Source organism: Cervus canadensis, chromosome 1 (assembly GCF_019320065.1).
Source record: "Cervus canadensis isolate Bull #8, Minnesota chromosome 1, ASM1932006v1, whole genome shotgun sequence".
Lineage (NCBI taxonomy): Eukaryota > Metazoa > Chordata > Mammalia > Artiodactyla > Cervidae > Cervus > Cervus canadensis.
The window spans coordinates 1,873,800-1,901,379 of NC_057386.1; the positions used below are offsets into that span (position 1 = coordinate 1,873,800).

The 27,580-nt window shown below is 46.5% G+C and overlaps 1 protein-coding gene across 9 annotated transcripts in view; it reads right to left on the minus strand.

Moving 5' to 3' along the window:
* The window catches only part of ABCA6 (ATP binding cassette subfamily A member 6), a 60,879-nt gene continuing 33,299 nt past the window's right edge, over positions 1–27,580 (minus strand). For 5 of the 9 annotated variants that reach the window (XM_043447792.1, XM_043448187.1, XM_043448109.1 and 2 more), the window contains 22 exons: positions 27,085–27,268; positions 25,913–26,079; positions 25,081–25,214; positions 23,428–23,565; positions 20,168–20,275; positions 18,657–18,830; positions 18,317–18,430; positions 15,166–15,285; positions 13,439–13,516; positions 12,168–12,259; positions 10,452–10,569; positions 9,285–9,402; positions 7,638–7,729; positions 7,232–7,410; positions 6,342–6,417; positions 6,174–6,268; positions 4,934–5,053; positions 4,396–4,536; positions 3,434–3,541; positions 2,291–2,370; positions 691–761; positions 1–558 (listed from right to left, as the gene is read on the minus strand). In XM_043447792.1, the coding sequence (XP_043303727.1) occupies positions 457–558; positions 691–761; positions 2,291–2,370; positions 3,434–3,541; positions 4,396–4,536; positions 4,934–5,053; positions 6,174–6,268; positions 6,342–6,417; positions 7,232–7,410; positions 7,638–7,729; positions 9,285–9,402; positions 10,452–10,569; positions 12,168–12,259; positions 13,439–13,516; positions 15,166–15,285; positions 18,317–18,430; positions 18,657–18,830; positions 20,168–20,275; positions 23,428–23,565; positions 25,081–25,214; positions 25,913–26,079; positions 27,085–27,268 (2,609 nt within the window). In that variant the 3' untranslated portion in view covers positions 1–456. Of the gene's footprint in view, positions 559–690; positions 762–2,290; positions 2,371–3,433; positions 3,542–4,395; positions 4,537–4,933; positions 5,054–6,173; positions 6,269–6,341; positions 6,418–7,231; positions 7,411–7,637; positions 7,732–9,284; positions 9,403–10,451; positions 10,570–12,167; positions 12,260–13,438; positions 13,517–15,165; positions 15,286–18,316; positions 18,431–18,656; positions 18,831–20,167; positions 20,276–23,427; positions 23,566–25,080; positions 25,215–25,912; positions 26,080–27,084; positions 27,269–27,580 lie in introns of those variants that run through there. The other 4 variants (XM_043447874.1, XM_043447957.1, XM_043448029.1 and 1 more) reach the window with 4 other exon arrangements.

The following is a 27,580-nucleotide window of genomic DNA, read 5'->3' on the forward strand; positions in this document are numbered from 1 at the left end:
CAATTTTAACTGTTTTATTTTATTGTTTTACTTTATAAAATCTATGTCTTTGTTATTCATTTTTATTGAAGCATAGGTGCTTTACAATGTTGTGAGTTCCTATGGTACAGCAAAGAGAATTAGTTACACGTAATCACACAACTCCTCTTTCTTGAATTTCCTTCCCGTTTAGGTCGCCACAGAGCCCTGAGCACCGGTTCCCTGTGCTGCTCAGCAGGCCCCTCCGTCCTCGGGAGTCTCCAGGCAAGAACACTGGAGTGGGCTGCCGCGCCCTCCTCCAGGGGATCTTCCCGACCCAGGGATTGAACCCACGTCTCTTGTGTCTCTTGCATTGGCAGGCGGGTTCTTTACCACTAGCACCAACTGGGAAGCCATTTTAAAATCATATATACTGCTAATTGTTACGTGCGACATGAGCTTAAATAACATCAACAGAGAATGATCGGGCTGGAGGCTTCACGGGCCCTCTGAGGGGCAGAGGAGTTTCCATCTCATGGTTGTATTAACCTCTTCATCGACATTCCCCAGCTCCTGCTCCTTAGAGAGTTCTAAGAACACCTGAGTGGGAGGCAGAGAAAAAGGAAAAACAATGAGCAAGCTGTTGATTGGCCTCAAAAGAAACAGGCAACATGCATGGGACTTTTATGTGAAATTTACAGGCACGACACCAGCTCACGCGGGATGACTCACCTTCTCCAAGGTGCACTGAGAGAGGCTGTATTCTTCCAGGTTAAAGTCATGTTTCACTGAAAAAAAACAGACTGGTGGTAGAGGCTTACAATTATTTATTACCAACCACCTTTTCAAAGTCATCTGAAATAAAATTGCCAGTAACGAATATGAATGGAACACAGAACCGAATGAACAAATGCTTGGTGAAAGAATGAAATAGTGAAAAGTCATAATATCAGTATAAATACATATTAAACTCATCTTGATAGAATTTTCTCAGATCACTTACTGATAATATGGTTTATTACTGGGTTGGCCACAAAGTTCCTTTGTAACATCTTATGGAAAAACTCAAACGAACTTCATAGCCAACCTATTACTTAGTACCTGTATCTTGGGGAGACAGCTAAGTTCCTCGAGGGACTGAGGAACTCACCGATGCATTCTTACACATGAGGAAGGTTGCAATTCCATCGCATTCCCTTCAAAAAGACCTCAAGGTCCTGCGTAACTGTGCTGCAGCCAGTTCCTCTGCAGTCCCATCTCTCTACCGGAAATCTCTACCAGATTTCCCCACCAGGAAATCTACCGTCAGATGCGCTCCATACACACTCACGGGTCCACAGCTCACCGTTTACACACAGGATCCTCGGCGCACAAGCCACCCCTGGGTTCCGGGGATGGAGCAGCAGAGGTCGGGCAAAGCCTAAAGCCCTGCCTTCATGCCGTCTGCATTCTAAAGAAGCACTTACATGTGTAATAAAGTAACTAAGAGTAGCTACTCTGGAGAAAAGAAATATCTAGGAAATATGTTGGTGCTCTTTTTCCAGGATGATTTTAAGGAAGGCCACAGTAACAAGCTGATAATTGAGCATAAACCTAAAAGAAGTGAGGAACAGCCTGGATATGTAAGAAGCAGAATTCCGGGAAGAAGGAGTAGAGTGTGAAGCCCTGGCGCAGGAGTAGGCAGGTGTGTCTACTTTTAGGAAGAGCAAGAAAGCAAACCAGATTTCTTTCGTCTCAAACACGAGGAGTCGGGCGCCGCTCTAGACGCTTCCGGATGGACTTGCTCAGTCCTCCCAGCAGCCCTGCCAAGTGGCCACTGATCCTGCCTTTCACTTAGAGACGAGCCATCTAGACACACAGGGGTTACGTGGCTTTACCCAATGTCTCTTAGCTTGCAACTTGTTCTAAAAATGGAACTCCGGTGTGATCTAGAAATCCCACTCCTGGATGTATAGCTAAAGAAAATGAAAACACCAGTTCAAGAAGATTCATATACTCCAGTGTTCAAAACCAGCATTGTCTACAATAGCTAAGATATGGAAGCAAACTAAGTGTCCATCAACAGACGAACGGATAAAGAAGGTGTGCTGTATAAATATGCATCTCACGTAAAATAAAAAACTGCAAGGATATATTGTACAGCACAGGGGATACAGCCAGCATTTTATAATAATTTTAAATGGAGTAGAATCTACAAAAGCTTTGAACCACTGTTTTGTATGCCTGAAATAAATATAATAGTGTAAATCATCTGTACATCAATTGAAAAATGAACACAATTAAGGTAAGAACTAATTCTTCAAAAGTTTTACTTAAAAATGGCCATTCTTACCTGTCTCTAACTTGTGAAAGGCCTGAGAGAGAGGCTGGACGTCCTGCACAGGCAGTCTATAAGCCAAGAAGGAGGAGTACCTGGAGACAGAAAAAGTGTCACACTTCATCTTGAGTTTCAAGGGGGAAAATGACCATCAAAATAAAAGTTGATATTAAAAGTTAGTAAATAAATTTTATTATTTTTAAAAATTTTATTAACAAATAAAATTAGTGCAAATTAACATTTGGCTTCAATATGAAACAATAAGATAAATTTCAATAGATACTTCTTGCAGTGGCTTTGTTGGCTGGCGGTTGGAGATAATTCTCCTGGAAATGATCCAGTATAATTACATTTATGCTCCAATATTTCGGCCACCTGATGCCAAGAGCTGACTCATTGGAAAAGATCCTGATGCTGGGAAAGATGGAGGGCAGGAGAAGAGCGACAGAGGATGAGATGGTTGGATGGCATCACTGACTCGATGGACATGAGCTTGAGCACATTCCAGGAGATGGTGAAGGACAGGGGCGTCTGGTGTGCTGCAGCCCGTGGGGTTGCAAAGAGTCAGACACCATTTAGCAACTGAACAACAATGCTCAGTGTAGTTTATTCAAACCTTTTCCTCGTGGAACACAGACGTTCTGAATGAATCCCTTTGCCGAGCTTGAATAAGTTAGAGCTAATCCCAATATTTCATCCTTGTAACCAGAAAGTGAAGGCAAGAGACACGTGGTTGAGAGTGAGGGTCACAGTGGTGAGGGGACTGAGATGGCTTTACACTTAAAAAAAGCACAACAGGAGCGCTGTGAGTTAAGTTTGATTTGGGGCAAAGTGAGGACTGCAGCCTGAGAGACAGCGCCTGAGATCGCTCTGAGACGCTGCTCGGAAGAGGCAGCGGGGCAAGGTCAGTGCGGAGGTGATTCTGCTGGAGGGGGGTACATGCAGTCAGGCACGTGGTTTTTGCAGAGGATTCTGTTGGTCTCGTGACGGTTGCTGCTGACCACGAGGGGCCGTTGTCGCCACGAAGGCGGTTAGTGCTTTTCTAGATGTGGGGAGGTGCAAGTGTTGGGCTCGCAAAATGGGCTCCTGAGGACATCTAACCATCTGAGGACCGGTCCTGTTTCCCCGGAGCACAGACGCCGCATGCCTGCCCCCTACCTGGAACTCTCTAGGGGGCACTGGAGGCCCGCCGCTGCGGCAGCACCCGGTTTGATCCTTGTAGAGGGAGGCAGGCCGACGGCTTGTGTCAATCTGCAGTTGACCCAGCTCGAAGGGGAGGAAGTGCCAGGGTTGATTTCTGCCCCCGTCCCCTCGTCCCCCTCTGCTGGGACCTCAGGCCCCATGCGCGGCTCGTTCCCAACAGACTGTGAAGCCCCCGGCCGCCCCGAAGCTGCTCAGACCCCAGTCTTCACCCAGCCCTGCTCTCCTGCCTGTCTACATCAAAGCCGTGGCTTGAGGTCCAGGAATGGGACTGAGTCCCGTGTCCCCACACCCCGCTTAGATGATTCCGTTGCTTTGTACTGGGTGGTACACCCTGCTTCTTCCGTGGCTTCTTCCCCCGAGGAACTTCAAATTCAGCTCTTGCTCCCGCTCCCTGCCCCCGCCTTGAGAAACCACACCCCTGTGTCTCTGTGCCCACATACACACCCCCTTCTGTTCTTCATTGTGAGGCAGGAAAACGCCACTAAAGGGACACGCTTTGATGATCCCAATTTCTGATGGGGCTGATTCACCCTAAATAGTTGTATCTTTAAAACAGTAAATATTTATATATTTTAAATATTTATGGGGAAGCCCCGGGAAGGTGCCCCAGGCTGGCTGCGCTTTGTGCAGATTCAAGTCATCAGAACTTCCTCTCCTGTTTTTCCAAGTCCCACTCCAGACCTGGGGACCAGCCTTGGGTGGCCGCGGAGGCCCAGGACGGGGTCCCCAGGCCTCCCCGGGGGGACACATCTTTCTGGGGACGCTCACACATCTCCTCTAATCGGGAAGACGTAAATCTGTTTCTGAGGTCCCTCCCTTGCTGCTGAGGTCTAATTGCCCTGAAGTGCTCACAGAGCAAAAAAGGAACCACGGATGGGAGAAGCCAGCCTGCTCCTCACAGCCAAGAGCTCCTTCACCTTTCCTGCTGGGCGGCCCGCGGGAAAAGCCTCAGGACCTCCGTGTGGACCGACGTCCCCTGGGAAGCCTCCTTCAGTTTTAGTTCCAGAATGTAATCCTTGCCGAGGCTGTTTTTCAGGTGTTGGATGGAGCCGATGCATCTGTGAACAAGAAGGAAGGCACGCTGGGAAAATCTCATCCCTGGGATTTTTTCCTGTTATTCTTAAATTTCAGATGTAGGGAAAGGGGTCCCTGCGGGAGGGGGGAAGAGTTTCGCTGGTTACAGTGGTTTTGCCCTTTTCATATTGTTGTGTTAGTTACTAAGCAGTGTCCAGGTCTTTGCAACCCCATGGACTGTAGCCCACCAGGCTCCTCTGTCCGTGGGATCCTCCAGGCAAGAATACTGGAGTGGGTTGCCATTTCCTTCTCCAGGGTGTCGTCCAGAACTAAGGATCGAACCTGCATGTTGGATTCTTTACCGCTGAGCCACTGGGCAAGCCTGGCCCTTTCATAGCAAGTCTCGTTTAGAAATTGAGGGCAGGCTTGGCCGGCACCCACCTCAGCCTCCCGGACACCATGATGGCCACACGGTCGCACACGGCCTCCGCCTCGGCCATGGAGTGGGTGGTCAGCAGGGCGCCCCTCGTCGTGTTTCTAACAGCTGTCTGGATCGTCTGCCTGAATGAGCCCCAACAGTAATGCCGTATTTTATAAGGGTGAGAAAAAAGAGAGACGGAAGGGAAATTTTATGGCTAAAATACAATTCATGAATCATATTTAAATTCTAAATTTAAAAAAAAAACAGGAAAATGTGATTACATAGAAGGTTTTGATAATAGTTTTTAGGTGTGTTAATGGCATTCTGGTTAAGTTGAAAAAAAAAGAAAATTTCACTTCTTTTGCAGAAGCTAACTGAAATGTTTACAAATGAAGGATACGCTGCCTAGTATTTGCTTCAAAATAATTGGAAAGCAGCAAAAGGAAGTGGGTGGAGGCAAAGATGAAGAAAGATTGGCCTTACACAGAGAGCATTTGGCTTAACAGAGTCACATGTGATTCTCTTTCCATTTGTATAAAATTTCCATAACAAAGTTCTTCTAAAAAGTTGGGAAAATACTGGGCAGACACAAATATGAAAGTGGATTGGAGAATTTTATAACTGCAAATATAAAGTCCTCAATAGGAATTTAAAAACTATTAAAAGAAAGTCTAGATCAACAAATTTAACAGGTTAGCTAAAGGCGGGGGGAGGGGGGGGAAGCAAAGGAGGAAAATATATTCGCAAGCTAATAGTTTCTAAGGAAAAAGTTACAGACGTCTCAATAATTGGCAAAATTAATCTACATTCCAAATCGCAGGACCTAAAATTCCAGTGAGACACTGAGGGGTTTTCTAACCCCAGGTGAATCCACTTGAAGATGGTGCGCTATGAGAGAATGCGCTGTTTCGTTGCTCAGTCGTGTCCGACTCAATTGCGGCCCGTGGACTGCAGCCCACCAGGCCCCTCTGTCCATGCTCTCTCCAGGCAAGAGCACTGGAACGGGCGGCCGTGCCCTCCTCCAGGGGATCTTCCCAACCCAGGGACCGAACTCCCGCCTCCTACATTGGCAGGTGGGTTCTCTACTGCTGAGCCGCCAGGGAAGCCCCTGAGAGGATCTACTTGTTAAACCCTGGTTTCCCTAGGACGGTGAGTTGTCTCCGCTCAGCTAGGGGCCAGTGGATCTGCTTTTCCAAGGTCAGCTTAAAAACGCTCCTTTCACAGAAGGTCCCGCCTCCTGGCCCCGCGGGCGCCGCTCACCACAGCTGCTTCTGCTCGGCGGGGTCCAAGCCTGTGGACGGCTCATCCAGAAGCAGGACGGGCGGGTCTCCCAGCAGGCTCAGCACAGAACACAGCTGCAAGGCAGAGACACGGGGCTGTTCCTGCCTCCGCCCGCCACCCTCCAGGCAGCCCGCGGCACACACGCACCTTTCTGGCGGTCCCTCCCGGTAACTTCTGCACGGGAACGTTCAGCTGTTCCTGCAGCTTGAAGGCGTCCACCAGTCTGGTGGGAAACGGTGAGATCAGGAGAGGATGTGGGGAGAAGGTTAACCCCACACCGGGGTTATGGCCCTGGGTCCCCTCCTTGGCTCCATCACTCTCAGAACTAACCATCAACGCAACATTGTAAAGCAATTCTCCCCCAGTTAAAAAAAAATTTAAAAATCTAACCATCAGAGAATAAAGTTTATTCTGAACATGAAAGATTTACGTCTCGTAAAAAAATTTTAAAACTAACTTGAATTCTAATGAAATAGATGATTATTCATTCATTCAACATTTTTTCAATCCATTTTGCTGAAGTGTAGCTGATTTACAATGTTGCGTTAATTTCTGCGGTACAGCAAACTGCATCAGCTATACGTATGCACATTCTTTTCCATATTCTTTTCCCTTAGGGTCTAACCCAGGACACTGAATAGAGTTCCCTGTGCTGTATGGTAGGACTCTGTTATTTACCCACTCTGTGTGTGAGAGCTTGCGCCGGCCAAGCCCAGGCTCTCTCTCCATCCCCCCGTATCCCAGGTTCCCCGGGGCAACCACAAGTCTGTTCTCTGTGACTCTGTTCCTGTTTCTTCGATAAGTTCATTTGTGTCACAGTTTAGATCCCACGTGTAAGTGACACCCTGTATATCACTGAACACTGACTATTATTCTACGCCATTTACTTTTTAAGGGTTCCCCAGCCGGGGATGCAGGGTCTGGCCCCTGGCCTCCATCCCCTCTGCACCCCTGCTGCTCCCCAAAGATGGAGCTGTCCCCCCTACTCCCCACTCTGTATCAGGACGGCACAGAGGAGCCTCATGGGCGCGCAGTACCGTGAGATGGCCACGCGGGCGTCCGCTCGCCGCAGCCCTTTCACAGCGGCGAACACCTCCAGATGCTCGCGCGTGGTCAGGCTGGGCCACAGCACATTCTCCTGGGGACAGTAGCCCAGGAACCGGATGCTGGCGTCCCCCTGCTGATCCAGATCCGAACCGTACCCCGTCAGCTCCACCTGAGAAAGGGCGCTGGTTTCAGAAATGTGCAGGCTCGTCTTCAGCCACACGATTCCTCGAGAAACTGACTTGTGGCTAATGAACATCGAAGAAATACTACAGAAGTCACCCCATATGTTTATTGCAGAAAACTATTTACTCACAGTACAGGCTCACAAGGACATCACCTCTATCTATTATAGCGTGTCTACTTGGGGAACGGAAACCACATCTTCATTTGCACTACCTCTCCAGCTGTTGGCGTTATCATCCCAGATATCATTCTAACAGACGAACTTTTACCAGCACCGTCAGGTCCCAGCAATCCCAAAATTTCTCCTGAAAGACAGGCACCCGCCTGAATCAGTATTGGAAGTAAAACAATAACATAAATCTGCTTCTTCAGCAACTACTTGAGATACGTGTTCATCTCCATTGCCATTTGGAATTTTTTTTATCATATATGTAATCCATGTCACCAAAACATGTTCTTGAACCCCTATAATTATATAAAACATTTTGAAAAAAAGCTTAGAGACTGACACTTGCTGTCCATACATGGGTCTTTTTCCAGTGAAAAAGGTGCCCATAATTTTTTATACTGCAGATGGCTGGCCTGCTGAGCACCTCAGTAATCCCTAGGCCTGGGGACTCAGGCACCTTTCCTCCATCTCAAGCTCCACCACCTGTGTCTGAGTCATTATCATCTTTCATCTGAGATGGTACAATGATATGAAAGCCTCTTAGCTTGTCCACCACCCAAATTCATGGACAAATAATAGCCAGGGTGAAACATTTTTCAAAGTATCAATTAAATGGTGACAAAATCCCTCCAGTGGCATTCTGTTCAACTGGCCTAATATCTAAACTTCGCTGTTTTTCACGCTGGACCCTGCGGGCCCTGCTTACCTCTGAGAGCATTCCTTCAGTTTACAGAGCATCTGCTGGCCTCTCTGAGCGCCTTACCCACGCCAAAGGCAGGCCTGCGTCTGAGCCCGCGCTGTGTCCTCCGTCTGGGAAGCTCTTACCTCTGCACGCTGACATCGCTGGCACCTCCTTATCACCTAGTGCTGAGCTGTGCCAAGTTGCTTTAGTCGTGTCTGACTCTTTGTGGCCCTGTGGGCTGTAGCCCGCCAGGCTCCTCTGTCCATGGGATTCTCCAGGCAAGAACACTGGAGAGGGTTCCCATGCCCTCCTCCAGGGGAGCTTCCTGACCCAGGGATTGAATCCAAGTCTCTTGTATTTCCTGTATTAGCAGGTGGGTTCTTTACCACCACACCAACCTGAGGCCTGTTCTCACCTGGATCTTGGCTTAAACGTCTCTGCTCAAGAAGTCTTCCCTACCCTAAGCTTCCCTGCTGGCTCAGACGGTAAAGAATCCACCTGCAGTGCAGGAGACCTGGGTTCAACTCATGGGTTGGGAGGATCCCCTGGAGGAGGGAATGGCAACCCACTCCATTATTCTTGCCTGGAGAATCCCATGGACAGAGGAGCCTGGTGGGTCACAGTCCATGGGGTCGCAAAGAGTTGGACATGACTGAGCAACTGAGGCTTTTAGATTTCAACCCTAAGTGAATGTGGCCCCGAGTCACTCAGGTCATGTCACAGATTTGAATGTTCCCCATAGAACCTGCCAGTGTGACATCTGAAACTTCTCTTGATAAGTCATTTTTGTTTACTGACCCCTCTGGGGATGTAAAAACTATGCTATCACGCATTTGTCTCTGTTTCATAATTATATTTCCAGCTTCTTAAACAGCCCCTGGTGCACTCAAGAAAACATATGTTGAATGAGTGAATGAATGCTTCAGCAACTACAACAGTGTCAATAACCTCGATGTTCAGTGGGTATTTCTAAAAACAATGGCGAATTTAAACACTGACAGTTACAAACCTTTTTTAACACAGAAGGAGATGTTTCTCACTGCTGTCTTCTTCCTCCTTCTTGAAAAGCACCTTTTCTTCTGGCCTGCGTATTCTTTGTGCAGACAACTAGCAATTATGGCCGGTTTCTGGAATACAGGACAGAGTGACTTCCTCTTAAGCAGCGGTCACTTTTCATTTCTACGCTCTGCCTCCTGGAGCCTCTCTTGCCCTCTGTCATGAACCAAACCATATTTGTGTTGAGGGCAATCCACATTGCTTGTCTCAAATGTAACATGCATTCATGGATGCTGACCATACTTCTTGCTAAAAACAGATGAATGAATAAAGAATATGTATATATACATATATATATATATTACTCAGTCATAAAAAGAAAGAAATCATGTCATTTGCAGCAACCTGGATGGACCTAGAGATGATGTAAGTGATGTAAGTGAAGTGAGTCAGAAAGATACAAACAAATATCGCATGAAGTCACTTATACGTGGAATCTAAACTATAACACAAACAAATTTACCTATGAGACAAACAAACAAAAAATCAGTGGACTGAGTAAACAGCACCATTTTAGGCTGGCTTCTCGCCTTCCAGTAACAGAAGTATCTAAACTCGTGTGAACACCTCCCATATCAAAATCAAAGAGTAATCCTTAAAACCTTAATCTCTATCTGGCATTCTATAACAAATCTCACATAAATTCTTTGACTCATGAAACTGGGGGTTTGAAATTGCAGCTCTACATATCCAAGTCCACTTTTCTCAAAAAACAAAAAAGATGAAACCAGTGTGATTTGCATTCTTCTTTGAACATCACGGACTTCGAAAGACGTGCCTGCATATTTAGGAATTACATAAAAGCATGGTTTCCCAGGTGGTTCAGTGGTAAAGAACCCACCTGCAGTGCAGAAGATACAAGCAACACAGGTTCAATCCCTGGGTTGGGAAGATCCCCTGGAGGATAAAATGGCAACTCACTCCAGTGTTCTTGCCTGGAGACTCCCGTGGACAGAGGGGCCTGGCGGGCTGCAGTCCATGGGGTCACAGAGTCAGACACCACTGAGCGCACACACACCCCGAACCCCAAACTTTCTAAACAAAACCCAGCACATCAATCAACCTCTGTTCCTGAGCTCCTGAACATTCCATTAACTCATTTTGCCACTTGTGTCCCTACCTCCTCTATTGATGTGTTCAGGGCGGTGGCTGTTCTTCTTCTTTCTGCTTGAACATCTTCGTCTTCACCTGCATGTTCTTCCGCATTTGAACGAGCATCTCTGCTTTTTGGGGAAATTCTACAGAAAAGGTGAAATATACAGCACATGACTTTTTGCTAGGTATCAAAAATGTATCAAAAATCAGCTTCTCTAACTATCCCTTCCACTCCCCCCGCCATAGACTATATTTATTTATTTATTCATTTTCAAAAATCAGCTTCTCTAACTATCCCTCCCACTCCCCCCGCCATAGACTATATTTAAAATGGCTATATTTTAAATGGATAGCCAACAAGCTCCTACTGTAAGCACAAGGAACTCGTGGTTATGTGGCAGCCTGGATGGATACAGGTATACGTAGAGCTGGGGCAGTTTGCTGCTCATCTGAAACTATCGCATTGTGATTGGCTATATCATTATACAAAATAAAAAGTTAAAAAAAAAAATGAGCTTCTCTGTGATTTCACCGTGGTGCTTTCAACAAACTGGTGATGATGCTGACTATGAATATCATGTCTTCTTCTGCCAGGAACGTCCACCCCTGCAACCGAATCCCCTTCTCGGTGTTGCTGCGGTTCTCCTAATGAGTGTCTCTGACCCTTTCGAATTTCTCAGCAAGCACTGCCGCTGCTTTGAAAATCAGGTCCCCTGCGTTCTTCTCTCCTGACTCTGAGCCCACGTGACTCACACCCAGTATCTGCCTGGCGTCCTTTACTGTTTGGGGCTTCCCTGTGGCTCAGACTCTGCCTGCAGTGCAGGAGACCTGGGTTCGATCCCCGGGTCGGGAAGATCCCTGGAGAAGGAGATGGCGACCCGCCCCTTCCAGGATCCCAGTATTCAGGGGAGGCTGGAGTCTTCCCCCTGCTAAAACACCCTGAGTTGTGCTGCCGAGCCAACCTCATCCTATCGCTCTGGTCAGGCATGTGTGATCCTCTTGAGTGGGAAAAGGGCATATTTGAGTTCTCATTAAAATGCTTCTCTTAATATATACATTTTATTGAAGTAGAGCTGACTTACAATGTTTCCTGTGCGCAGCAAGGTGATTCAGTTACACGTATACACATTGATTATTTTTCAGATTATTCTCCATTATTAGTTATTATAAGATATTGACCACAGGTCCCTGTGCTATACAGTAAACCTTTCTTGCTTACAGAATATCTATTTTTTTTTAAGTTAGAAATCTAGCATTCTATTCATACTAAGTCAAACAAGTATTTGAATTCTCATTAAATTTTTGAGAGCTTGAAAGCTCCCTTCAGCTGACTGATGGCAGAACTCTGCCTGGTGGGATGATTTAGTCACTCAGTCGTGTCCGACTCTTGCTACCCCACTGACTGTAGCCCGCCAGGCTCCTCTGTCCTTGGGATTCTCCAGGCAAGAATACTGGGGTGGGTTGCCATTTCTTTCTCCAGGATTTTTTTCTGACCCAGGGATCGAACCCAGGTCGCCTGCATTGCAGGAAGATTCTTTTACCAACTGAGCTACAAGGGATGCACGCCTCTGCCTAGGTGTCCCGTTTCCTGGCAGTTCAGCCAGAAATCCACTGACCATGCTGAAAATCATCACGCTATTTATACTGTCAATATAAATCAGCATTAAGAGGCTGAGGGTGCAGCCACTCCCCAGGAATATTAAAATGCAATATTAAGTATGAAATTAACTTTTATCCCAACCTGAAAACAGGATCCTTTTGCATTATTTTCTTTCCACACTTTGCTTCTAGGCATCGCAGGACAAACATGAAGAGCAAAGCCTGAAAGTAAGGCTAGGAGCAAAGAAGCAGTTACACTGAGGGGTGAGTTCACATCAGAAACATCTGAATCATAGTTTGGGTCTCTTGTCTTCAGATAAAACAGGTCTGAAACATTCGTACAGATCAGTTCTACAGTAACAATCCAGCTTGGGGAACCCGCCTCCTTTCTTTCTCCCTGATGGACAACCTACATCCGGTCTGTCAGCACCTGTGACCTGTTTCTCCTTTCAAAGTTACCCAGAGCTCAGGGCTGCCCCCACCCTAGCCGGACAGTAATCGCTGACAGTAACACCACAGCCCCTGGCTGTGGGTCTCTCTTCTTCCCTTGCCCCAAACATCTACTCTCAACACAGCAACGGGAGCCATATTTTAGAGCATAGATCAGATCACAGCACTTCCTGAAAACTCCGCTGGCTCCTTGCTCTCACAAAGTAAGATCAAAGTCCTGGACGTGACCCAGGATCTCCCAGTCAACCCTCCGTTCATCCACACTCAGCTTGGTCACCTCTGTGACCTTCACTCTACCCTGTGGCTACCCTGCCGCCTGCCTGACCCTGGGTCAAGTCAGGGTCACTCTCCCACCTCCTCCGGGAATATTCCTCCCTGTGATGTCCCTAAGGCTCGCTTCCTTGCCTCCTGCGGGTTTTTATTTTTGAAGTCCATCCATCTCACACCCCATGTTATTTATTTAGTTTATTATCTGCCTCCTTCCATCAGAATTTAAGCCCCATGAGGGCAAGGGCTACTATTTTTGATCTATGCCTAGAAAAGTACTGCCACAGATGCAAAGACACTAATTTCCTTCAGCCCATATACAGCAGTATAATCATTTTCCCTTTTCATTGTTTTTTTTTTTTTTTACTTTTGCTTTGTTTATCTCTAATTGCAAAGGATTTAAGTTATATTGCATGGATTTCTTTACAAACTCTCAAATTTGGAGGGGGCAGTAGACAGGATAAATAAGAAAATCTAATTTTATACTGCATTCTGGATTTACACAGTCCATTCATGCATATAAGAAATAACTAGAATGTAGAATTGTATCTGAATGTAATTGCTTTGTCTAAGACTATATTAAAAACACTTTCAAAGTTGGCACACTTCAGACAAGATCAAAGAGTTACTACAGTAAATGATAAGCCCCGCCCCCCGCCCCCAAAAGCAGGCAGTGAGGTAGAAAAGCTGTCTTACTATTAAGCACACTAGAAGGTCAGCTGCACTCAGGTCAAAATTCGCGTCTTGATGTTTCATCCTGTATGAATGGATTCTCTGCAAAGACCAAAAAAAAAAAAAAGGCTCAATGGAAATTCATCAGCTTTCTTATTCGCATTTAATTAACAGGGAAATTTACATATTGGAGATTTCCCTCATTAAGTTTGATTCCCCCTTTGTGCCCTGGTGACAAGCAATTCCCCACAGAGGAAAGAGAGGACCCCTACCCAGCCCTGCCTGCCTCTCCCAGCAGGTGACCCAAGTCTGTCCATCTCTTCGTTCTATTTTTCCTTGATATTTTGGTTTAATGTTTGCTGACCGTTTACTCAGGTGTAACAGACAGAGGGGTCTACACCGTGAATGATTCTAGGGCTCCACCTTCTTTGCCCTAAATGCCCCCAGGAGCCGTCCTGGATCCCAGGGGCGACTGTTTCCATCGCAATAATTAGTCCCGTCCTGGGATTCTTTCTTCACCAGCGGCGCGTTCAGAAAGTCACTCATTCCTCCCCAGCCGTGTGTGACACACGTGGGTTGGTGTATTTCGCTTCACAGGGCGACTTACATCTTAGGAGAGAAAGGCTTTGCATGAAGGAATGAGTTTGCAGTCGGGAATTCCAGGCAGTGCCAGTGAAGGGAAGGGACACTTTGCAGCTGACTTTCCGGGTCCCTGGGAGCACACGGGGTCAGGGGAGCCCTCGCGGCTCCCTCTAAGCCACGACCTCCTGGAAGACGGCGTGCTCCTGGCCAAGCTCTCCCGCTCGCCGCGCCATCTGGCTCTTCCTGTGTGAAGCGCCTTTGCCTCTTCAGTGCCCCGAGCACCCTCTCCTGCATCCCTGCCTCGGCCGTTCTGCCGCCCGCCGCCCCCGCCGCCCCCGCCGCCGGCCGCCCGCCGCTCGTCAGGACCCAGCGTAAACCGGCCCCGCCACGGACCGCAGCACGCCAGGCCTCCCCGTCCATCACCAACTCCCGGAGTTTACTCAGACTCGTGCCCACTGAGTCGGTGATGCCATCCAGCCATCTCATCCTCTGTCGTCCCCTTCTCCTCCCGCCTTCAATCTTTCCCAGCGTCGGGGTCATTTCCAAAGAGTGGAAATGACCACCTTCGCATCAGGTGGCCAAAGTATTGGCGCTTCAGCATCAGTTTAATTCTATTTCTCAATGAGTAAGTGTTATTGTATGTGAGTATACACTCACACTGGATAATGAATACCCATGGAATCAGGCAACATTTTTCCATCTAACATTCGTTTTAAATACATTTGACAGTGTTTACGTTTCATAAAGTGCATATGGCAGAAGCTTTTCTTTTTATTTCCGGCTGCCCAGTATGCCTTTGGGTATCTTAGTTCTCCGACCAGGGATTGAACCTGGGCCCTCCACCACAAAAGTGCTGAGTCCTCACTGCTGACCCCCAGAGAATTCCTGGCAAAGCTTTCAGAATGGCTTTATTGTGGTTAAATTCTCATGCCATAAAATTCATTCATCTTAAATGTGCGATTCAAAGATTTTTAGTAAATTAGCAGAGATGCAAGAGCATCACCACAATTCAACTTAGGAACGTTTCTGCCGCCCCAAAGAGATGCCACTCCGTTCCCACCTCAGCTCCCAGGAAAACACCAGCCCGCTGTCTGTTTTCATAGGTTTAGGCAAAGTGCTTTAATAGGCTGCGCATTCAAAATTAATGGCAATTTGATAACATTTCTTACCAATTGCAAAAAAGTTATAAATCCACTCAAGGTTGCTGAGGGAGCTAAAGCCATGCAGGCTATCAGGACAGGGGCGTCAGGCCCAAGTATCATCGTGATGCCAAACGTGACGACTGTGACCTGCAAGGCAAGAGGGGACACGTCAGCCCCACACACACTCAGCGACACTGATATTTGAGGACATGCTTAAGATGCAGGTGTTCTGATCAAATGCATGGGAATGTTCCCTTGTGTGGACACTCTCCTTTCAAAGGGAGAAGGGAAGGGAGGAGAGTTTGTTATGAGAGAGACCTTCAGCTCCCAACAGAAAATTCTTAAAGGGAAAATCTGGAGACGAAGGTGAGAGCTAAACTGTTCAAACAGACTCACTGAGACCTCAGTTTTATCCCGAGTCTGCCACTAATTTTTGTGTGACTTTAATTAGGTTACTTGACTAGCAGATCCAAACGATTGTGTACGGGATGGATAAACAAGGTCCCACTATACAGCACAGGGAACTACATCCAAGGTCCTGTGATAAACCCTAATGGAAAAGAATGTGTGTATGTAACAGTCACTTCGCTGAACAGCAGAAATTAAACTCAACATTGCAAATGAGCCACACTTCAATAAAAGAGTTTAAAAAAAAGAAATTATAAAGGATTAAAGCATCAAAGAAAAAAAATCCAAAAACAGAATACTTAATTTTTTCCCTCCATAAAATGAGGAGAATTATACTAGATAATCTTCATTATTTTTCAAATCTGATATTTCAACATTCCATAAATATGTGGTTACTTTTCAGTGGTATAAAAAAATGAAACAGGCAAATGCAAAGAAAAAAGAAAATAATCAGAAAGTATATAAACAAGTAGGACACTGTAACACTATGGTGTACTTTTTATATTGTGAACAAAGAAATTTTTAGTTTGCAAAACTTACTTTGTTTTTGCAATACTGCTTTGTCTTATTTTAACCCATAGTAAGTTTAAAATTAATTGGCAATAAAGGGAAAAAAAGATCTCCAATCATTTGAAGATATATTTCGATTTGAAAAATGCAGTTTTTCGGTGTCAAAAGTTCAGTTCTCGGCTGTGGTTCTTTATTTGCTAAAGCTTGCTTATTCACACGATAGTGAGAAGGTCTTGGTCATCATACTAACCCACAAACCTAACAGAAAAGGCCTCGGTATTATCATGACTCTACTTAGAAACAACAAAGCCAAGTTTCCTTGTTCGTTCGTTTATTCACTTGCCGCTGAGGAATTCTGCAGGAGGAATTCACGATAAGACAGTGCAGACTCAGGTCTGCTTCCCCCAGGCGCTGGAGGGAGTCTGCCTCACCAGCCCTTCGTGCCTTACTATGCACAGACTTGGCGAGGGGCGGGGAGACGGGGGATGGTCTCTGCTCTCTCAGGGGACAGACACGGAAGCTCCGCTCTGGCAGAGTCTGATGTTTCGAGTTCTGGAAGCGCTGTCCTATGCTGTTGGAGTTGACACACTTTGAAATCTGCTGAGAAAATTCTTTCTCATTTTTCCCAACTGAAAGCATCACTGCAGAGGCTACATCCATGAGGAAGCCCCTGCCCTGGCCTGCTTCTGCAGTGAAAGCTGAGGGGAAGGCGCGGTTCTACCGGAGACGCTGAGCGAGTCCTCATCTGAGAGGCCGTCGGATCTGTGCAGACAGGGTGAGTGGTGAGCGCCTGGTAACCCAGCGGCTGCCTCCTCCCTCCACACACTGCAGCAGGCGTTCGTCTAGATGTGCATTTACTAAATCTCAGCCTGGAGTGGTTTCTGCTCAACGAGAGCCAGCCGAGCGAGTGGGCAAAGACATAAAGAAAAAGGAAGCACGACTCCGGGCTGCTGACTCAGGACCAGTCAACTCGAAGAGCGTCTCCGAGGCTGCTCACGCTGGGACAGTGGAGTCCTCGCTCACTCTGACAGGATCGGACCTGTCGGAGCCCCTGCTGGCCAATAACCCTGAGGCCGCTCGAACACCACCCCGAAAGAGACTTTGTTCAGAGCCGAAATGACAAGAAGACACAAAGTGTGCACACGAATTTTCTGTCCACCTTTTCCGGACGTATGCTAACCAAGAATGTGAGCTGAAAAGAAATCAACTGTCAGTCAGACTGACATCTGTTCCGCTTACCCAGCTTCTGGTTTTATATTGTGCAGTAGTATTAAGTCTGTTGGCTGGAAAAAAAAAAAGAGTTCCCACAGCAAAGTATGAATGGAAAGACTTTGGTGCACCAAATGTTCACGACTGTGTCTCAAAATCAGTCTTCCAAATAAAGTATCTCTACAGACACTACCAGCGGAATACTGAGAAATACTGGGTTGGCCAAAAAGTTTCTCTTGGGTGTTTCCATAACATCTTAACTTTTTGGCCAACCCAATACTATCTAGAGATGCCAAATCAGAACGCTGTCCGCTGACAAAGGGTGAGTCAACAGCTAGCTGCTGACCAGGACAATCCGCTGCCAACGCCTTACAGAAACCAGTGGATGATATCATATGCATTTTCTTAGCAGGTGGACTTTGGTTGGGTTTCTCTCGTGATTTCAAGACTCCTACTCCAAGAACTGAGAGCTGTGTATGCAAGATAGACATTCCACCAGCAGCTGAGGAGTTCAGCGAAAAGGCACCTGAAATGCAGAGACTAGGCAACCCCAGAGTTTAGACTAACATTTCCATCCAAGTTTTCAGTGATCTTACATGCTCAGTCGCTTATTCATGTCCCACTCTTCTGCGACCCCAGGGGCTTCCCAGGTGGCGCTACTAAAGAACCCATCTGCCAATGCAGATGTAAGAGAGACCGTTTCGATCCCTGGGTCGGGAAGAAGGAAATGGCAACCCAGTTCAGTGTTCTTGCCTGGAGAATCCCAAGGACAGAGGAGCCTGGCGGGCTACAGTCCATGGGGTCGCAAAGAGTCGGATAGAAAGTAGCGACTTAGCAGGCATAGCACACAAATCTTCTCTGTAAATTCGAGTTGAGTTCGTACATGAATTCTCCAGGAACATCCATCACTGACTCCGTAACATGTTACACCCACTCCCCTTTCGAGGGTGTGATTTTAAGGTATTGATTGTCCCCATTGCTTAAGGCAAAGGTGACTATGTTTAATATTACACTGAAAGTTTGAAAACGAACGGTTTGTGTAAGTACTTACTACATAGAAGCAAAATGACCAAAGGCCACTATTTTTTCTCCTCTTACGAAAAATAAACGCTATCACGTATGTCAGGAAGACAAGTGAAGCTGCATAACCAAGCGTCATGACAACCTGAAGACAATACAAAGAGATACCGAAGTCAAAAAAATGAGATACGAACTGAGGAAGAAGTTACAAGAGTTGCTTATGTTTCTTATTACACATGCACTCTGCATGGTTTCTGTTTGGGTTTGTGACCAACTAAAAGTGGAAACTTCATGATTATATGAAACTATATCAATGTGAACGTTTACTATGAATTGCTGTATAAGATATTGCCTGTGCCACTGTTACTTACCAAAGCAAATATAACTCGACTTGTGAGATAAATGTACACCATGTCTGCTAGGTAGAAAATCAAATACATGGAAAGGAGAATGAGACTGTAGAGGCTGACGTCCACCAGCGCCTGCCCACACCAGTACGCAGAGGGGAAGAGGCCAGAAATCCACAGCTGGGCCTTGGTTCTCTTCTGATGGAAAACCACAGCAGATACATGGATTCAGTTGGAATTCAAATCCAAAACAAACACACCAGGTGATTTTCAAAGGCAAATATGATCTAATATTATAATAAATTAAAAAAATTTAAGTGTCTTGAAGTGGACCATTTTTCGAAGACTTTATTGAACTTGTTACAATACTGCTTCTGTTTTACGTTTTGCTTTTTGGCTGTCAGGCACACGGGGTCTTAGCTTCCTGACCAGGTATCGAACCTCAACCCATGCATTGGAAGGTGAAGTCTTAACCACTTGGACCACCAGGGAAGTCCCTAAAATTTTTTTAAATCTAATATTTTAAAATTTTAATATTTTAATCTGCTTCCCTGATAGCTCAGTTGGTAAAGAATCTGCCTGCAATGTAGGAGACTCTGATTAAATTCCTGGGTTGGGAAGATCTGAAGGAGAAGGGATAGGTTACCCACTCCAGTGTTCTTGGGCTTTCCTTGTGTCTCAGATGGTAAAGAATCCACCTGCAATGCGGGAGGCCTGGGTTCGATCCCGGGGTTGGGAAGATCCCCTGGAGAAGGGAAAGGCTTCTCACTCCAGTATTCTGGCCTGGAGAATTCCATGGAGTCCATGGGGTCGCAAAGAGTTGAACACAACCGAGCGACTTTCACTTTCACTTTTTCAATATCTTAATAACGTGTACACCGCTTTTAGGAAACTGATGACAAAAGAGCCAATTGCATCCAGATGGACATTTAAACATGAGAATTGTTTTATCTGGTAGGTTTGAAGAATAAATAGAACAGTAGCCTCCTAATGATCAAAGCCTGAATCAGTCTCCTTCAAAAGAAATGCTATTTTGTTATCCGAAGAACAGTAAATTCTCCATTATCTAAATATACTCCTGGATAATTACTGACTCAGATGGTAAGATATTACTTCTTTAAATCTGATATGACTGTCTTGCCTTGATAATGGACGTGACCCAACACAAATACAACCGAAAAACTGTACTCTGCACAGCGGCAGGTGGACTAAAGTCCTGACTGTGGTCTTCAATTTCAGTATCAGTGATTTCTTCCCTGTGGTTAGGAAATGATGTGGTCGAAAGTTTTATCATATTCCCCTTTGAAGGTTTAGGTTAACTGGAGTGCCCACCAGACTGTCGCCCTTTTCTCGTCCTTCTGAAGTAACAAGCACTTTGTGCTTTTAGAAGTAACTTTTCTGACTTGATAGAAGTAATATGGAACTGCATTATCTGAGTTGAACACGTTACAGTGTTTTCCTGTGAGAAAACCCATAGCATTTAACACATAATGACTGAGGCCCCAGCGTTTTTCTTCCCTCCTCCCTCTTCTTACTTTGTAATCGCTGACGCTGTTCATGGCGATGTAAGGAGACAGGCTGCACATGACAATAAACAAGAAGAACGACCCTTCGGGGAGCCCCGTCCAGAGCAGCGTGTAGCCCTGCAAGCAGAAGACGCGCTTGGTGGGGCCCAGGAGCACCAGCGCAGCGTCACACCAGAAAACCTTGATGTGACGGTGTAAGTCGACCCCACCTCAACAAAACAATTCATTAACGGTATCCATATAGTCAAGTGCTTAAAACCAGTGAGCATTTGTAAAAAAGGAAGGAAATAGCGACCATCACAAAAGCACATGCTTCTTGAAGTACTGAAAAATCAAACATGCACATCTAGTTCATCAGTCTCCACCCACAGAGGTTCGGGGGAGAAGTTGCTGATCACTTAACGTGAAGCTTCTTCTCCAAGGGGAAAAAAGAGAAGAGAAAAATGACTTAGAAACCATTTCAGGGCGCGTATCGAAGCGAACTGAAAGCAGAGACCTGCCCGCACTTGGTCACAGCGGTGATGTTCACACGAGCCGAGGGACAGAAGCAGCCACACGTCCTCAGGCAGATAAGTGGGTGTGCACGAGCAGAATCATTCACCCTTAGAGGAGGAAGTCCTGTCACACGCGGCAACATGCGTGAACTGAGGGGGTGTCAGGGAAGCGGGAGGGAAGCGGGAAGGAAGCCAGGCACGAGAGATGTGCTGGTAAGTGATCCGCTGACACGAGTCAGATTCCCAGAAAGCGCCGCAGCAGAACGGGGGTCAGGAGGGCCATGAGGGGCGGGGAACAGGGAGTCTTGTTTGGCAGAGATAAAGTGCTAATTGTGCAAGACAGAAGAGTTCCGGAGATCTGACTCAGTGTGAATACGCTGAACACTTCCCAAGTATTTCCTTAAAAACGCCTAGATGAAATGATCTGACTCAGTGTGAATACACTAAACACTTCCCAAGTATTTCCTTAAAAACGCCTAGATGAAATGATCTGACTCAGTGTGACTATACTGAACACTTCCCAAGTGTACCCTTAAAAACGCCTAGATGAAATGATCTGACTCAGTGTGACTATACTGAACACTTCCCAAGTGTACCCTTAAAAACGCCTAGATGAAATGATCTGACTCAGTGTGACTATACTGAACACTTCCCAAGTGTACCCTTAAAAACGCCTAGATGAAATGATCTGACTCAGTGTGACTATACTGAACACTTCCCAAGTGTACCCTTGAAAACGCCTAGATGAAATGATAGCCAGTGGAATCTGCTGTGTGCCTCAGGGCGCTCAAACAGAGGAGACAGCCTCGAGGGTGGGGAGGGTGGGAGACGGGGGGCAGTTTCAGGAGGGAGGGGTCTATGTGTGCCGACGGCTGCTTCGTGTTGACACCAATGCTATCCCGTAAAGCGATTATCCTTCCATCAGAAATAAAGACATTTTAAGGCATGACTAGATGGCAAGTTTTTGTGTTATGGGGCTTTTTTTTTTAAACCCTTATACAAAAAATAATAATTAAGGAACTATGAGAGAAGTAGATAATTCAGGTCTGGAGCAACCGTCTTCCTCAGTAAACCTATTGATGAAGAGGTGAGGATACTGGTAGCTGAGTGGGAGCTTCTGAAGCACAGACTTAAAAGGAAAACTCGCTGCAGTAAGCCCACTGTCAAAGAGAGAAACTTAAACTCACTTCCCCCAGATTGGTGTCTGAGTCCGGCCTTAGGCTCACGGCTGGGGCTTCCCAGGTGGCACAGTGGTAAAGAACCCGCCTGCCAGTGCAGGAGACGTAAGAGGTGTGGGTTTGGTCCCTGGGTCGGGAAGATCCCCTGGAGGAGGGCATAGCAGCCCACTCCAGTCTTCTAGCCTGGAGAATCTCATGGACAGAGGAGCCTGTCGGGCTACAGTCCTTGGGGTCACAAAGAGTCAGACACGGCTGAGTGACTCAGCACACACAGGTACGAGGCTGCCTCTGGGATTAATTACAGGAGGCCAGGGCAGTAGCCTGTCTCAAGATCATTCGCAAACTTTCCTTCAGGCTTTGGAAGCTACATCTACAAATTCGAATGTTTCAGCAGATGGGAGAGCGCTTCACTGTCTTTCTGAGAATGGCTGAAAGGAGAAAAGTATGCATCTCTGGAGATGTCTAAGAGAATAACCATGGGGCCTTGGTCCATTTTGATCCTGAACAAACAAGCAATAAAATGAGGAAACTCAATGACCCAGAGGGGCTGCAGCCCCCTCGGTCCACCCAGCGACCCCCTGTCTGCAGGGTCCCTCCAGACCCCCTGGTCCGGCCGCGCCCCGCTCTCAGGCCAGTGGCGGCTCTGGGTCAGTGCCGCGTTCCCCGTGTGTTCACCCGGCACCCCCAAGGCCGTGAAGGCCCAGAGTGGGCACAGCCCTCTGTCACAGACCGGGCGGCCTGCTTCTGACGGCTCTACTTCCAACCGCGGTGCTTGCTCTCCCAACCTCCTGGTTTGGGACAGTCAGGATCCGCTTTGGGAGATCCCTGTAGGGCACCAGTCGGGGTCTAACCAGAAAGTCTTCACCACCCTTAGTACGTAAAACAGAGGGAAGTCAATCACACATGGGTTACGCGGGTGGGAAGAGTGGAGGAAGCCATTGTCCCTTCTGGGTTAGAAGGCGAAGGGGAGGGGATGTGATCGGAGCCCACGGTGTGCGACCTTTCTGCCCTCCTGGCTCCGATCCCTGCTTCCTGCTGTCTAAATCCAGGCTAGAGCTGGCTGACAAAGACCCCTGAGAACGTGGCTCTGGGTATCAGACACCCTCATGATGCAGAGCAATGATGGGTGAGTGAAGGGACGGATCCGAAGGAAGATGGCCCAAGAGCCGGCAGATTCTCCTTCATTGCAGTCAATCCGTTACCCGCGGAGTCAATGAAGGGTCCACCACTGAGTGATACCAGCTTTACAAGACTCTAAAGCTGGGTTACCAGGGCTCCTGACTTCCAACCCGCTGTACACACACACACACACACACACACACACAAACACACACACTCACTCACTCTCTGTCTCCAAGACACTTCTGCAGTCAAGCTTGTATTTTTTCAGAAGATTCCCTAGGAGACTATGACAGAATACTTAAAAATATCCCCTCATGCAAATTCTTTAGTAGTAACTTAGGAAAAAATCATACGTTGCTATAGCATAGCCGGATTGAAAAATTAAGACGAAATGGTTCTTATGACTGACGATCCAGAGGACCCAGAGCACTCACTCAATAGCTGAAGAAGGTAAGCAAGCAAACCCAGCGCTTACCAAAGGGTATGCGCTTCTCTCGGTGCGAATACACTGTGTCTGACCGAACATCCGGAGCAGCCCGCTGCTGACGACGCTCACCAGGACAGGAAAACAGTGCAGTCTCTTGGTGTTGCACACGACCGAGAACTGATAGTCCTGCCGATCAAAGACAAACAACGTGAGGCTGACTCTGTGCCACTGAAGAAGGAGAAACAGGCTTTGCACCTAAGAGCTTAGCAGCGGCGCATCTAGCGGTGTGACCGTCTCTGAGCAAACTGGCCTTTCTGAGCGTCGCCTTCCTCTTTTGCTGGGGGGGACAGTGAGTGGGCTGGGGTACGGCCTAAATGAGATCATGCACATCAGGTTCTGGTGGAGCAGAGAGCACAGCTGGCCGTATGCATTTTTATCAGCATTACTGATTTGAAATCATTCGTCCTCGTTTTGCTTACGAGGAAGTTTTATCGACCAGGATTTCAGAGGCCCTGACAAGGGGACAGTACGCTTACAGAGAACAAGCAAAGGAACCCTGACCTTCTGCGTAGGAGGTAAGCGCGGGGTTACACTGCCAATGAAGCGTTTTCACACTTCCTGAGACCGCCTTTATGTTCTTCATGTTTGTAAAGATGCTCATGCAGGCTTCTCTGGGGGCTCAGTGGATTCTTTAGAATCTGGCTGCCCGTGCAGGAGACAGGTTCGATCTCTGGTCCGGGAAGATCCCACGTTCCACGGAACAGCTGAGCCCGCTACTATTGCGCCTGTGCTGCGGAGCCCGGCAGCCGCAGCTACTGAGCTCACGGGGTCCCAGCAAGAGAACCGACTCTGGAGAGGAGCCCCCCTCACTGCACCTAGAGAAAAACCCGCTCACAGCCGCGAAGACCCAGCACAGCCAAAGAGACACAAAATTCTGCGACTGTTCACGCACCGTTCAGTATCACCACCGTTCACACAGTAAGTACCTGAGATCAGGAGCAGGTAAAGCAACCGACAAGCAACAGAGTTTCCACGAGCTGGCACCGGGATTACACATCTTACCAAGCGCCTACTGTAGGCAGATTCGGGAATACAAACTCAGTGCCTTTTGCTCTGTTTTCATTCCCCTTGTAGCAAGAAAGAAGCAGGTAGCTTCACTGAATCTGGCCCCAGCTTTCCACTGGGATGTAAACTCAGCGTTTTACTTAAGACTGGGATGTATTTTCAACAGTCTTATTCCTGTGAAAGGATCTCTATTACTTGCACTCTTTTATCCAAATTGAAACATATTAAATAATAAACTGAGAGCACTTTCCTCCCATAGATTTCATGTGATTATTATAGTATTTAATGTATTTTCTCAATATATAAAAATATCACTTGGGTAGTTCATCATTAAATGGGGTTTCTTAAATTCATAATTATAGGGGTTGGCACTCAGAAGGTCTAATATTTTATTGAGTCTGAATAATGCTATGACATCTAGGTACTTTCAAACGTAAAAAATCTTCTAATTCAAAATTTAAGATAAAAATGTTTTACAATTTATTTAAACGTCACGGTTAATTCAATGATAACCCCACGTGTTTTTGAGTCGTCACTATATACTTGGTTGACTTTTCACAGTGTTTAAATCAGTTAAAATGTAGCCTTTAAATTTTTTTCATAAAAGCAAACACAAGAGGCAAGTGGCAAGCATACCTTTCGTTTACCAGAAACGATGATGGCCCCATTGTAAGAGGGATCTTCAGTGCCATTTCTATTTTCAAAGTCATCTACCTCCAAAAGTATATTTTGATGCTTCAGTGACTGTATAAAATCTTCAATATCTGATTCTAGCATGAAATCCAGAAAAGAAGGCCATAGAAAGTAAGAACATGTGTGACAATTTTTAAAAATAAACCAGACACACAATTTAAAATCAAGATTTATAGAATACCATGTAAAGGCATGTCTCTGTGGGCATCAAAATAATAATAGTACTGGCCCATAAAAGAGAAGCCTTTCCACTATCTTCTGTTATCAAATCTTATGCTTTACCACTGAGCCACCGAAGAAGCCTGAAATAAACAGTTAGGCAAAACCAATCGCCCATCATTTAGGGTAACAAGATCATGGGTTCTAATCAGTCATAAAGAATCTTCCTAGATTTTGTTGGAGGGGCATAGGGTATATAAAGATGCCGTCTTCACATTATCAAGCGGCGTGTATAACGTTTATGGTGTAGGTTAGGCTGCTGTGATGCAGAGACTGAGAACAGAGTGGTTCTGTGAGTGCAGAAGTCCGTCTCCATCTCACAGAAGAGCTGAGGATCAGCTGACGGGTCAGATGGGTTACACGGGGACTCAGGCTCCTTCCGGCTGTCCCAGCAGCTCCAAAGTCACACAGACATGCATCGCCCCTCGCAGGTTCTTTTCCATAAGTGAGGTTTAAAATACACATTTTACTCTCTCGTAATTTGCTTCCCCCTATCTGTGCTATTTAACAATAAAAATCACTTTTTTCTGGATTTAAATTTTGTTTCTCTGTTTACCTGTGTTGTTGATGATCAGTAGGCTGGTACGGGGGTCCTGGGGAAGCCGTCCCGGAGAGAGGAAATACAACTCAGGCGTAAACTCCCAGTCAGAGGTTTCATTCACCAATGCGTAGAGTATGCTTTCCACAATCAAAGGGAACATAGCAATTCCAAACACGAACAGTCTATCAATAAAGAAATATTACCACATGAATGCCACTGTGACAGAACAGTGTTATTTATTCAGCCAGATGTTTCACAAGTATTTGTTGAGTGCCATCTATAATTGGTGCTAAAATTTTGAAAGTCATACCTTCACATGCCATGCGTGGGCGCATGCTCAGTCCTAAGTCGTATCTGACTCTCTGAGACCCCATGGACTGTAGCCCACCAGACTCCTCTGTCCATGGGATTCTCCAGGCAAGAGTACTGGAGTGGGTTGCTATGCCTTCCTCCAGGGGATCTTCCTAACCCAGGGACTGAACCCGTGTCTGTTGCATTGGCAGGCGGGTTCTTAACTGCTGAACCCCCAGGGAAGCCTGGCACTGCGATACAAACACAGGCTAAACTATGAAAATTAAACAGACGTGTGGAGAAGGCTGCTCAAGCCCTAACATCTGGTGTTCCCACTGTTGGTACAATCAAACGCTACATTTATTCCTCCTCTGGCAGGAATGCTGCTGGGGGGCACTATGTTCCAGGTTTTTTGTTTGCTTGTCTGCTTTTGTCTTTTTTAGATCCACAATAACAATGTTTGTTCTTTGAAAAGTCCTTTTCCAACACAGGTCATTACAGAGTGGGGGCCCTGTGCCTCACAGGAGTCCTCACTAGTTCCTACTTTCTATGTAGCAGTGTGTGTGTCCCTCCCAAGCTCCCGTTTACCCGCCGCCCCCAGCCTTCCTGCTTTGCCAACTGTAAGCCTGTTTCCTACTTCTGTGACTCTGCTTCTGCTTTGTAAGTAAGTTCATTTGTACCTTTTTAGAAGATTCCACATGTACACAATATGGTATATTTGTCTTTCATTTTCTTCCCCCACTACAACAATCCCTAGGTTCATCTGTTGCTGTAAATGACATTATTTAGTTTTTTATGGCTGAGGAGTATATCACTGTATTCTAGTTTCAGATTCACTCCAGTTTAACCCGCTCAGGACACTCACTGTCTAAGAAGCAGCATGCCCTGATACTCACAGGGTCAGAAGCCCTTTCTTTCCTCGTCTTAACTGTAAGAAGCGGAGCCGCGCCATCGCCCAGAACTGCAGCCTCCAGAGGCCCGCGACGCTCACAGCCTTCTGCATCTCAGGGGGAGAAGGGCAAGGTGGATCCATTTCATGTAGCTGTCCCGTGTCCCTGCTCATCTCTGCTTGTTCAAAATCTACACACACGCACACACAGAACACACACACATTACTAACAGCATCATGGGCATCACAGCTTTCTCTTTGTAACAATATTAAACACTGTTTTAGAATGTTCCTGGTTACAAAGCAAAGAAGGCCGGGAACAAACTATGTGCGTGATGCCCGCATTCAATAAACTCAGTGGGGGAAAATGAGGTGAATTCATACCAAACGTGGAACTCAGGAAAGATGATCACAGTACGCCCTGTCTTTGAAAAGACAGAGAAGGGCCCATATGTGACAATATTCTGAGGGATTTCAAGAAATTTCTTCCACAGGAACACCCA